Here is a 13,785-nt window from a genome sequence, read left to right as displayed (position 1 = left end):
ACTCCGAAAGGGGCCAATTTGAGCCGCAATGAGTGCTTTTACTTTTGATAATTTATGTACATTTATGTGCTACACGTTGTTATTGTTGATGGGCTACTTTGTGTCCCTAATTATAATTAATGCTGTAGGCTAGGACTTTTCCCTATAATGGAGTAGCCATATATTCATAATGTGGTATTACTACTTTTACTTAAAAGCAGATGATCTCACTAGCCTTACTTCTCACATCCATATTGATGTTTTTTGTGGAATAAAACCTTTAAAAAAATATATATTATTAAGCACAGCTGAGAACCTCAACCTATTCATTTAATTTGTCTTTAAATGAATGGCTCTTTCTTTTTCAAACTAATTCTGACATTTTTATTATTCTAAATATATTTAATCATACACTGTCTTATTATTGCCTAATTATATGAACATACCTTAATATTTCAATAGGTCGAGCATTGTAGCCTAATTTAATAAAATGTTATTTCCATAGTTTTCATATTAGCTTATTTTTAGATGCTACTTCCTATTTTTTCTAGAGTTTAAAGTTAAAAGCACAGTTGTGCACTTGAAACGGGACCAAATGAGATCATAACCGACGAGACAGTTGCGCCATCTCGTGGACAACATACTTTACTACTGATTATAACAAATCGCGTTTCAATGACGTTTGCCCTATAGCGGCTTCCGTACACGTTCCCATGCGCCAACAGAAGGTCAGACATGGCGGCGTGTGCGAGAGGGCTCGACAAATTCATGTTTTCACTGAGGTTATTACGAAACACCCGGCTCCAAAATGAACGTAAGTAGACTGAAGAAGTTCTCGCATGCCCCTTTGAGCCTTTTACTTTGCTGTCAGCCTTTGAAGATGTGTAGCACCACTGTAGTGTGTAGTAATGCGCGTCCACGAACTATAAGCTAACGTGTAATTGTCATTTCCAGGGTTCATATCCACGTCTCTGTGTCGTCCTGCTCCGGCGAATGACAGCGAGGAGCCGCCGAAGTTCACCCCTCCATCGAAACCTGTCGTCATAGATAAAACACAGACTGTGGCATCGATGCGAAAGTATGTTTCTTTCTCTCTCTCTCTCTCTCTCTCTCTCTCTCTCTCTCTCTCTCTCTCTCTCTCTCTCTCTCTCTCTCTCTCTCTCTCTCTCTCACACACACACACTCTCCCATACTCCCATATACACACACTAAGGTGGCACACTGTGTAAAGCAGAGATCTTGAACAGGGGGTCCTCAGAGTTACTACAGCGGGTCCTGGGGGTTTGTGAAAACAATTGCATACATTTACACAGCCTTGATGACAGGCTTGCTGGCTTACAGGAAAGGTAACCTTTAGGTTAGCCTCTAATATAGTCACCAAGGTAGCCTCTAAGGCAGGGCTAATCAATTATTTTGGAATTGGGGCGTTGACGAAAATGATCCAAAATGAGGGGTCGGAAAAATATGAGCATCACATTAATGGATATTGTAAAACACTACAGCGACGTATGAGTGCATATATTGTCTTTATTTTATCAATGTAAATAGTAGTAAAAGGCCTCAAAGTGCAACAGCTGATCAAAACAAGTAGTAAAAGGCCAACTCAAAGTGCAACAACCTTGTCAAAAAACAATCTTTGTTAAATGAACAAACCTGTTAACCAGAGGTTTTCACTCAATTATTGGACTAAAGGACAGTTCGAGGCTCTTGTACTTTACTTGAGTATTTTCTTTCCATGCTACTTTTTACTTCAACTCCACTGCAAATCAGTGGGAAATATTCTACTTTTTAAGCCTGTGAATATTGTCATTTGTCCAGGTCATCGTTATCCCGAAAGCAATTTCAGTCAAAGCACTGGACTTGGTTATTTGTCTAAGAAGACGTTTCACCTCTCATCCAAGGGTCTATATAGCGGACTAGTCCCAGCCTGGTCAGATGTGTACATGAACTGATGAAGCCTCTTGGATGAGAGGTGAAACGTCTTCTTAGACAAATAACCAAGTCCAGTTGCTTTGACTGAAATTGCTTTGGGGATTCTACTTTTTACTGAACTACATATGTCTGATTACTTACTAGTTACTTTACCAGGTTTACAAGCACATATGAAACATTAGTTCATTCATCAAAAACTTGACTAACAAAAAGTTTAACTTAACATACATGCAGAGTATTTTTTACAGTTCAGTGGGAAAGTGGTGTTGAAGTTAGCCTGATTTTTCTTAAAATGCCTTCTCAACATATACTCTTTACACACCGATATACACTGGTTGCAGAGTAAACACAGGCTTCACAGTGACAGTTATAAACAAAAACTCCTCTGTCCATTCTCTGGTGAACGGGCGGTTTTCTGTGTCAACCTTTCGGTGGTGATTTAACCACACTGAAACGATTGAGAACAACAACACAGTGGAGCTTGGCGAGCTACTGCCAAGAAGATTCAGAAACCCACAAAGAAGAGCGTAGCAGGAGCGTGCGGAGCGTTGTGGCCGCGCGCTTACAGGAGCGTGTGAGCAACTAGTCCCACTCCCAGTGCGCCTGTATTTTCCGCATTGAGACGGTTGCACTGAGATAGATACGAGAGAGGACAGCGGCCATTAATTACTTTTTCACACAGGCTTCTACTCAAAGGGCCAGGAAATTTTCTCTTGCGGGCTGCTGATGGAATAGTCCTGCTTTAAGGTTAATGTAGCCACTAAGGTACTGACCAAGGTAGTCACTGAGGTAGCCTCTATGGCAGGGGTCTGCAACCTTTACTATCAAAATAGCCATGATTTGATTGGTGGAAAAGAGCCCCCTTGTCTACCAATTAAAATTTGAGTTTGTTTTTTAACTAGAATTATTATACCTCAACAGCACAACCTCGATGATTCAGCGTCTGAGCCCAAAGCAACCCGTTGTTAACGCCACTTCACCGAGCTGTTCCAGTTTAAGGAGGGCGGTTGCTGTAGTTACAGCAAGAAGCAGGAAGAGAATGCGTAGCTGTCCTTGTGAATGCCTCTATCTTTAAGTTTTTCATGAACGTTAAATATAACGTCACCTACCTGACCAGTCTTTAGGAAATGTGTCAGTCACGTTTTGCACATTGCTTGTTATAACGGTAAACAGGAAGAGAGAGCGAATAGCTCTTCCTGATAATATCTACCTCTAATTCATTTTCTAAACAAATCTATTTGTCTTTGAAACCTGTTTGAGTAAACACGTGCGTCACATAGAATTTTATGCACCACTCTGAATTGTTTAAATGGTAAACTTATTCATGGTGTATTGCCTTCAACACATAAACTCAACTCTCTCACTCTCTCACACATAACGCAAATTATAATACATTTTTATGCAAAATTATATGTATTTTTAATAGGATTATTTGAATAATTGATAGAATCATCGGTAGAATACTCGATTACAAAAAGATTCGATAGCTGCAGCTCTAGTATGCACAGATACAATTGACCCGAAGGATTCAATGTTCCTTCCAAATATATGTTTAACATAAACACATGATGTATATGAATCTATATTAATATGCTAATATGAATCATTGTAATATCTAAGTATTGTATGCACCATAAAAAGCTGTGTATAGGTTTTAGGCCGTCCTAGCTGTTAGGCCCAGTTTAATATGTTTTTTACAGTATTTGTAGTAGGGGGTACCTGCTTCATCTGTTTATCAGCTGGTGTAAAGTATGGTTTCTAAAGTGTTGCTTTACCCTCTCAAGGTTTCTGAGCCCAGAGTTCATCCCTCCCAGACAGAGGACAAATCCTATAAAGTTTTTCGTTGAGAGGAAGGACATGATTCACAGGAGGAAAGTGCTCAACATTCCTGAATTCTACGCAGGTAAGAAACCAGTGTAATAACTCAACAGTTGCATCCACTCACTGTGAGGAGATTAGCCAAACCATTTGATATAGGAGAACCTCTGCATGGCCTTAATTGTTCTAGCAGTCTCACCTTGTAAAATGAGACAAGACCTTATTTGAGAACAAACTGAAGACCAGCATGGAGAACACAGAAAAATGGGCTCCTGTAAGAGTTAGTATTAGCCCCAACCTTGTTCAACCTTTTCACAAATGACCCTCAACCAAATCCTGCAAATCTGTTTGGCCTTCCAAGCACCAGATTTTGGTACATTGGAACAGGTGGTCAATGAAGACCTTGACAAACTGTATACTGCAATACTGCAAAACTAAAACCAAGCCATTGCGTTCCACCTCCATAATGCAGAAGCCACAAAAGAACCAAACACCTATCTGAGCAGGACCAAACTGGAGTATGGCCCCACTTCAACCTACCTCGGAGTGACCCTTGACAGGACCCTATCCTTCGAGGAACATCTCAAAAGGACATCAGCTAAGGTGAAATCCAGAAAAAATCTCCTCAGTAAGCTTGCGGCCTCAAAGTGGGGGGCAGCAGGAACAATCAGCTGAACACCTCCCCCCTGGTTCCCTGTCCTATCCAACATAGCCTCTCCACACATCCAGCGAGTAGTCCTCACTCAAAGGATGCTCCAAAAGAGCAAAAACTCCCCTCACCTGCCAATTGACATGGACATGAACATATTTAGATGACCAATTTGGAATAACTCACCACCAGCCGATTTCACCATCCAATCGGCTTGGAAAAAGGAATGGGAGTCCAAGGACGTCCCAAATAAACATCCGGTGTCAGACCCCACTGTACCGGTCTCTAGCACCACTGTCTCAAGGAAGCAGTGGACGACGCTGAATAGATTCAGGACTGGACACGGCAGCTGCTTCACCAGCCTTCACAAACGGGACGGCAGCCTAATCCCACGGTGTACCTGCGAAGAACAGTAAACAATGCAACACATTATTGAAGCATGTCCTCAACAGAAACTCAAAGGAGGACTTGTCACCCTTCATACACTAGATCAAGAGGCTGTCCTTTAGACTGCTTGGCTTAAGGACTTTGCATTCGCTAAATAAATAAATAATAACTCAGTTCAAAAATGTGACTGGACCTCCTTTGCTTTGTGGGCCTCTCAGTTGTGGCACTTCCTGCCGAAGGATTGCACGGTGAAAATTAATTATTTTTGGATAATATTTTCTTTCTCTTACTACTATATGTGTAAACTTTGAAAATAAGAGGCGAGTTTATTACATTAAGTGTATTGTTTGCATTATATTTTTTTAATGTGAATTCTTTCGATTGTTTTAAGGGAGCATCCTCGCAGTGACCATGGCCGACCCTAATGCCAGTGGGAAAACTAACCGCTTTGTTGGCATCTGTGTCCAGAGGGGTGGAAAGGGTCTGGGAGCCACATTTATCCTGAGGAACATCATTAATAGCCAAGGTGAGGTCTATTTATTTTGTGTGTAAGCACTGGTCTAATAAACCACGGAATCCACACTTTCTGCTAAGACCACAGCTATAGCGCGTGAGGGCATTTCAAAGTGAATTATAATGCATCCATAATGGTTTATGACTGCACTCACAAACACATATAATGCTTTCTGGTGCACTATATTAACAGTACTAAAACTTTAAAGATGTGACTTACGGTTGTTATAAACTAAAGGTTGACTGATGGGTCTTATAAAACATGACTACTTACAGCATACCAGGTTTCCTACACAATTTCCAAAGTCAAATTCAAGTACTTTTTAAGCATTTTAATGTGCATATTAAGGGCCCATCCACACAGAGACGCATTTTCCTGTAACCGCACAACTTTAGTATCGTTTTGGTCGACCATCCACACGCAGCCTGCGTTATCGGAGCCTGAAAAAATTACATTTGAGACCCGGTCCCAGAGTCCAAGATTTGAAAAAGCCCCCCATGGCTTGTCGTCTGGACGGCGAAACTGCATACCCACAGCGTCACATAACAATAACAGTGCTGCTGCGAGAGGAGAGACGGCCATATATTTCTCCCTTTTCCCTGATGGTCTGATAAGTAGCTTTCTATAAATAAAGTCGCTAAATCTAGCGACAAAGTGACTGCTCTTGGAGGACAGTAACTGCAGAGTGATTTGTGCATCAGAGTCTCCAAAACACCACAAAAGTCTCAAATAAGACCAGAAAGAGTCGCTAGATTTCTCTATAGGATGGATGAGGATTTGGCGGAGTCTCCCAGTCTCTTCTTCTCCGGAGTATTTCTGTGGCAGTTACAGCGCCCCATCCAGACCTGGCATGTGTGTTACAGCGTTTTAGCCGGTTTCACTGGTTTTGTGTGGACGCAGATATTTCTTGACTAGAGGCCGTGTGGACGGAAAACGTTTTAAGGACGACAGAGGAGAAAAAAGGTTTTTTTCCGATTGCGTGGACGTAGCCTAAAGCTTTTCCAGCACCCTCCAGCTGTGATAAGTAACATATGTATATGCAGTACACACAGTATATAGTATACCAATTTTTGCACTGTTATTGTGCTATAAACAACCAAAATGATGTTTTGTGACAGAACTCAACAGAACGCTGACAAATTAAAGGAAACGCAACAAAGTTTCTTGTTTCAAAATGTCATCTGCTTATAAGTAGAATTTGCATCCTATATAACCTAAATTTCAAGCAGTTTCAAACACTTTAATCAAAATCCGAGCACTTTTTAAACATTGAAACCACCACATTAAAAAGATGTTAAAGTGTTTTCAAGGATTTCCAGCGCCCGTAAGAACTCTGCTATACTCACCTATACACACCTCAGAAATCATTGTATGCTATAAAAGTCTCTTAAGTATCATAAGTTATTGTATGTGTTAAGTGAAATACGATGCATCTATAATAATGCATGCTTTATCATAACATTTCATTGTTGGTGGGAAGTAAAGTGTTCATGCTGCATTATAAGTGATCAAGATGAGATGCCAAAATGCCAAAAAATAATAATCTAGCATTATGGTATTGGATTGGATTTTTAAGATAAGATCAACTATATTGTCCTATAGAAAATTTGTCATGGGCTACAAGTGCCGAGTACAGCTGCACAGAAAATAAACTCATGTTAAATGACATAGGAATAGAAAGAGTATCTGAAATAAAGTTTCTGGGAGTATTAATAGACAACAAATTAAGTTGGAACCCTCACATAAATAATATTAAATTCAAATTATATAAATGAATAGCAATATTGAATAAAAACCAAAGATCTACTGAAAAAAATCCCCCTGTATACACACTACTGCTCCTTCATACTTCCTTATATGACCTACTGTGTGGAGATGCGAGGGAACAAATACAAAACAAACACACATCCAATCTTCATCCTGCAAAAAAGAGCCATACGAACTATACATAAAACCACTTACAGAGAACCAACAAATCTATTAATAACATGAATAACCATTAATAATAACAAATTTCCTCATGGCATCCAGGAGTGGTTCCAACTTAGAGAAAGCAGATGATTCAAACTAAATCCTTACTTTATGATTAAATTAATTAATAATTATCGAAAATAAGAGGGGGTAGGACCAGAAAAGTTTTTAACTTCCTCGTATCCCTTTGAACATGAACTATTATTATCATTATTTGAGTCATGTATTTATCACTTAGGACTCTTGAGGATTCCATTTGCTTGTTTTCTTTTTTTGCTTTCCTTTTTACTGCTCATTCACTTTATTTAGTTTGTATTATTTTTTGTTCTGTAAGGATTAATAAAAAAAAGAAATCAAAAACATAAACGACAAACACAGTGACAGGACCAACAAAACAATAATGAACTCAATAACACCATAAAGCTGACATAATTCTACAGAAGTAGACATAGACTTGTAGGGCACATTATAAAATAATACTAATAAAAAAAAGGTACAATAAATAGTGTTGCATAAAACATTCATGTTCAACCTATAAAAATCCTTAAAATCCTAAGAACATGAGTCATTGATGATAACTACAGGCGAGGTGAGTATAGGTTGTCATAATGTATTATAAGGCCCATCAGTCAACCTCTAGATTATTACTAGTCAAGAGCATCCATAAGACACTTGGCCTTATGAATCAGTAGAAGTCACATCTATGTTTATCAGTGTAGTCATGAAGCATTATTAATGCATTGTTATTTACTACGAATGCCCTCATGATGCACTATAGTTGTGGTCTTCAGAGAAAGTGTTACCAGATAATGAGGCTAGTGATCCCTTTATAAAGTGCATAGTGCAACTATTTCATGCTTAACAACACAGAAGGGATTTAGGTGCAGAAAGAGCCAGCAGGTGACCTCACATCTTCTTTACTGTTGGCCACTGACAACTTGAGGAAGAGGAGAAACTTGCTTATTATCAGGTAAAACACCTGTTTCACTCACGTGTTTCTTCATGTGTGTGGCTCAGGCGTGGAGATCTGCTACGAGCTGTACAGCCCTCGTATCCAGAAGATTGAGGTGCTGAAGCTGGAGAAGAGGCTGGATGACAACCTGATGTATCTGAGAGATGCTCTGAGCGAGTACAGCACTGTGGACCCGGACATGAAGCCTGTGCCCTTCTCCCCCACTGGAGAGGTGCCTGTCAACAAGGTGAAAGAGATGAATCCTCATTTATGGCAAAGAGCTGGATTTAACATATAGCAGAACTGTGTCACCAGTCAGACAGTTTTTGGTTAAATTCTATCAAACCTTATGTTTAACCTACAAATATAAATGATGGTGTAATGTTCTGAGTTAATTTAATGGTGTTAAACTAAAGTCTAACTTCTTATCTTTGTAACAGCCTGATTTAGCTTCGTTTTTACAAGAGTGATCAAAAGGACGCTAACACCCGTGAATTAGCAGTGTGCTCCTCTGGGCCCTAGTCCGACACCCCGATCTCCTCGCCACTGGGAGCTGCTGGTCGTTCACATTGACATCAACGTTGTCAAAACATCCAGGGCCATACGTCAGTCCTTCACAATAAAATGACATGCTTTAACAGCTCCAAAAAATACCATAAAGTCTTCTTAATTTACATTTTTATGTTAACCACCACCTGAGCCGCTCAGGCTGAGCGTCGCCTCAAACGTTCTTACTGCTTTCTCTCATCAAGTTCTCTTTATTTTACTAATTAGATTCGTAAATGTTCATGTACAAATATGAAACTTGTAAATTCTTAGAAGTGTGTAAATTAACTCTACTTGCACTTCGGTGGCGATCACCCAGTAAAAGCAACACGAAAAGACCGGAAACTGTAGCAGACCAGGGGCCTCGGTTATAAAGGTGGCGTACGCATAGGCGAGGGCGCACACCACTTTCTGAGCAAAATTTGGGATTTCTAGAAAGCAAACTTGACAGGAAAATGTGCGGCCCCCCAAGCACACCCTGATCCAGGCGTACGCAAAGAAACGGGAGAAATGAGAAATGGCGAGACTGACGGCAGAAGGATGAAACACAAGAAACCGTTTGTAACTGAGACCTTTATGTAAAATAAACTGAAATATTCCCTCTCATTAATCAAATGAAGAATTCCCAAAAGCTGTTCAATTAATACACAAAGAGCTGTTTGATGGATTCTCTCTGCAGTGGAAGAATAAACAATAAGATGTAGGATCATAAATTCAAATGAAGATATCTTTGGACAAAATACCTCACAACTCATAAATATGTTCTGTTATTATTAAACGATACTGATGCTGTTATCGGTGCCTCCGTCTGACCGATAGGAGCACAGTTTGAATATGGTTATCATATATCAGTTTTTAATACAGTCTTTATTTGTATGGATTTAGTTTGTTTTACTTTTGTTTTCATTGTTTTTTTTTTCACTTTTTGGTTTTTAAAATAAGATTAATTTCCACACCTGTAGCTTTTTAGATCAATCAAATCAAATGGATAGATATAAAAATCATGCCATCACAATACGTAATGACGCACACTCGCTCATTTACTGATACACAAGGATGAGCGGTTTATGAGCCGGCTCCGACTGCCGTGTACTGTTCTCATGGTTCGTTTGGATCTGTGAGAACAGGGAAATAAAACAGCGCATTGCAGTAATGTCCTGTTTCTCAAATGTAATCGGTTTTGTTGACTGCACTTGTGTTGCTGTAAGAGCATGCTTTCATTCATCTCTTTTTTTTTTTTATTTCGGCCACAGTCCCACCTTCTGAAGCTGCATTAACTCCGCAACATGTTGCCACTCTCCGGCCGTTCTGTCTTTAGTAATGCCCACACTGTGTCCTCCAGACAACATGTTTCCTTTTTTCCCACCTCTCCAACAAGAGCGTCAACTTCACATTGATTGTTTTGTTTTTTTCGTTTCCCATGTATTCTGGGAGTTTCATTGACTATTTATAGGTATGAATGGGCGTGACATGAAGCCGCAAAATCTGCGCCACAATCAGAGTTGATTGTGATTTATAAAAGGAAACCGGCGTAGGACATGAGTGCACACTGTTTTATAAATCCCAATATTTTTGTGTGCATGCACATCCTATGTTTTATCCTACGCACCGTTTTATAAATGAGGCCCCAGATTCGTCCAGATAGGGATAACACCAGCGAACAGCATCCGACTGGTGATACATTCCCAATACTTAATATTGTTAAAAATATTTCTAGAAATCGGCATGTATCATTCATTATTAATGCAAGTATTATTTCTAGTAATATTGATAAAAAGTGCCTTCTGTGGTTGGCTTGATCTAAAAGGACAATAGCATATTAGCATTTCAAATGATTGAGCATTTCTGTCTATTTAACAGCTCAAGGTAAAGATGCGCCCAAGGCCTTGGTCCAAACGCTGGGAACGACCCAAGTTCAGCATCCAGGGCATCCGCTTTGACCTTGCTATGAGACCAGTGAAGATGGAGCACGCCCAGAAGTGGGCACAGCCTTGGCTCGAATATGACATGCTGAAGGAATACGACACGTCAAAACTGGAGAAGAGGATCCTCGTGGAGGTCGAGCGGGAGATGAGCAAGTGAGGAAGATCCTCTGAAACAGCAAACACTCTTCAGTTTTACCATCAACATACTTTTTTGGGAGAAAATATTATAATTTGAAGTTTGTCTGGATGTGGAACTCTTCTGCTGGATTAATTTAATCCATGTGGTTTATTTATTACAGCCACAACGGTGTTCATACGGAAGGGCCAATATGGAATCTGGTGGTCATGCCGCCTTCTTTTTTTGTCTTGTCAGTCTGTTGTACAGTATGTGAGTTTTCAGTTTCCCTGGCCTTAGTTATGACATCCATTAAATGGTTTGTATAATAAAAGCTATTAACTCTGACAAAAGCTTTTGAATTGTATTTGTTTCTGTTGTTAGGTTTTGGGTTTCTGTTAGGGCGCGCTCACACTATCCTCCCGGACCGAGACCCGGACTTTAGGGTACTTGTCCCCCCTCCCTCTCCCCCTCGCACCCCAGCCCCGTTTGTACTCACACTACCAGGGCCTCGGCCAATGCTTCTTGCTGTCCATACGCCTTCAAGCCGTAACACGTCACACGCATTGATCGCGTGTGTGTGGCTTTGTTTACAAATCTTTCCACAGACAGTTTTTGTGCGTCTTGTCGACTGTTTTTGAATATTTTCATCCGACCAAATCTGCAGTAAACACTCCACCTCCGCATCACACCAACATGAACCTTTCACCGCCATTGTTGTTGTTGTTAAATGTCCGCGCATGGTCCCTCCTTCTATTTACATGTCCGAACAGGCGGACATAACGCTACTGCCGTAGGGCTCGTGCTCGTGCGCGTACACGTGCGCACGCTCGTGCTCGTACATGTGCAAACGGCTCCGCTAAAGCCCACCTATTTCAAGCGGGCCGTGGCGGCCCAGCTGGCCCCAGTTGAGCGCGGAGCGGGTGTGCTCACACTACTTAAAGGTACTAGACTTTAGCTGAAAAACCGGTTTTGGCCGCGGCCAAAAGGATAGTGTGATCACGCTCTAAGGGCGTGATCACATTATCCGTTTGGCCGGATGAAAATATTCAAAAACAGTCGACAAGACGCACAAAAACTCCGAGGTCTGTGGAAAGATTTGTAAACAAAGCCACACACACGCGATCAATGCGTGTGACGTGTTACGGCTTGATGGCGTATGGACAGCAAGAAGCATTGGCCGAGGCCCTGGTAGTGTGAGTACAAACGTGGCTGGGGCGCGGGGGGGAGAGGGAGGGGGGACAAGTACCCTAAAGTCCGGGTCTCGGTCCGGGAGGATAGTGTGAGCGCGCCCTTAGACTAGTTGCATGCTTGTAATTGTAATGGGGTCTTGACACAAGGTGGTGCTATTCCTCCATCTGTTGCACCCATCAGCAGTTGCATAACCAAGCCTTTGTTGTGTCCCACAGTGTTATGAGGGAAACACTGCCATGCTAAATAAACAGATGTGTATTATTTCAGTAAAACAAATAATGAGGAGATTGTTCCCAAAAAGCAGCTTTACTAAGTTATCGGTTTTAAAAGTATTTTTATGTGCATACGTTCCAGATTTGAGGGGCTTCTGGGTTTAAATTAGTAAAGCTTTCCAGAAAGAATTAGTAAACCTGCGTCTTGGATCAGGCCCCAGTATACTGCACTTGGAAACAAAACAACCTGGTATTCAGGGACCATACACCCAAGGACACCCGGTAGTGTTTTACTGTTGTGGATGGAAAATTGTGGTGTTTAGATGGTATGTTAGAGCGTCAGTCGGGTAGTATAAAAACACTTGGACTCCTTATGTTATGTCTGCGCTCTGTGAACGTGTGAGTGTGTGTGTGTGTGTGTGTGTGTGTATAAACACGCCGAATGAGTCCCTGCACTCTAATTTCTCCATATTACAGGATGAGACACGGAGAAAATGGTCTTTAATACAGGAGTAGCAGATGTTTACTGAGCTCATTATGGACCACACAGATTTCCTGTGTGGAGATACACAGGAATAAAGAGAGAGAGAGCGATCATTCGTGCTACAAGGTAATGGAATGGAAGAAATGCAGTTGAGAGCATTTACCATCACTATACAGCAATTCATAATGTTTCGCCAATTATTTTAACCAAATTGGCAAATCTTCTGCACCTGTTAAACAACTGTCAGCCTCACTTTTTCGGTTGTTGCTGGAAATAAAATGGACCTTTTCTATGTGGATTGTGCACCGATTTTGCACTGATATGACTATGTAGATAATCAGGTTGCTTTCCTTAATAAATAACTTAAATAAAGAATATTTATATTTTAGTATACATATACATTGCTAACCAATTGAACACAGAAAATAAAGAATAACTTGTACCCCCCAAATAAAGCAAACATTAAGTGAATACAGTATTCAGTTTCAGTTATTTAAATAAAGAATAGCATTTTCTGCATTATGCTCTGTAAAAAGGTTGCATTGGTGCACATTGAACAATATAAGGTGCACACTGATATGTCTGTGATGGCCCAATATCAGCCTATGAAACAGTCCGGCTTAGGTCCAGTGTTTAGTCCCATTATTGACTCCACCTAATTTACCCTCTGCCCAATCAGTCCTGACCTGCACCAAAGAAAACCAACTCCATTTGCTTCTGTGTACAGTAGACTGAGAGCCTGACCTGCACATTGTCATTATATTTCACCTTTTAGGTTTTTTTTACTCTCAGTATTCTGTTTGGGACTGATTGATGCTCGTGTGGAGGCGTTAACAGAAGTGTTTATCCTACAGCACACTGCCGAGTCTCTAGAAGCATTCCACGGCGACACCACTGGACTGGTAAACCAGTTTAAACCACAAAGTTACTCAGTCTGCCTTACTGCTTCAAGGAAACTTCCTGTGTGTGTGTGTGTGTGTGTGTGTGTGTGTGTGTGTGTGTGTGTGTGTGTGTGTGTGTGTGTGTGTGTGTGTGTGTGTGTGTGTGTGTGTGTGTGTGTGTGTGTGTGTGTGTGTGTGTGTGTGTGTGTGTGTGTGTGTGTGTGTG

The 13,785-nt window shown here is 40.8% G+C and overlaps 1 protein-coding gene across 1 annotated transcript; it reads left to right on the top strand.

Moving 5' to 3' along the window:
- The first annotated feature begins 692 nt into the window (after nucleotides 1–692).
- Nucleotides 693–11,130, top strand: mrpl19 (mitochondrial ribosomal protein L19). Its single transcript, XM_083934633.1, has 6 exons — nucleotides 693–793; nucleotides 934–1,057; nucleotides 3,696–3,814; nucleotides 5,157–5,291; nucleotides 8,268–8,449; nucleotides 10,609–11,130. Exons 1-6 carry the CDS (start codon nucleotides 715–717, stop codon nucleotides 10,828–10,830), a joined length of 861 nt encoding a protein of 286 aa, XP_083790759.1. The 5' UTR covers nucleotides 693–714; the 3' UTR covers nucleotides 10,831–11,130.
- Nucleotides 11,131–13,785: the final 2,655 nt, after the last annotated feature.

The sequence above is a fragment of the Echiichthys vipera genome, assembly GCF_963691815.1.
Source record: "Echiichthys vipera genome assembly, chromosome: 19".
NCBI lineage: Eukaryota > Metazoa > Chordata > Actinopteri > Perciformes > Trachinidae > Echiichthys > Echiichthys vipera.
The sequence above is the reverse complement of the archived record's forward strand: the minus strand, read 5'-3'. Positions and strand labels throughout refer to the sequence as shown.

Excerpts from the sequence above, each read along its gene's own strand:
- mrpl19 (XM_083934633.1), top strand. The coding sequence starts at position 715 with ATGGCGGCGTGTGCGAGAGGGCTCGACAAATTCATGTTTTCACTGAGG. Across the intron at positions 5,292-8,267 it reads GAACATCATTAATAGCCAAG|GCGTGGAGATCTGCTACGAG; the intron begins GTGAGGTCTATT and ends TGTGTGGCTCAG. Across the intron at positions 8,450-10,608 it reads GAGAGGTGCCTGTCAACAAG|CTCAAGGTAAAGATGCGCCC; the intron begins GTGAAAGAGATG and ends TCTATTTAACAG.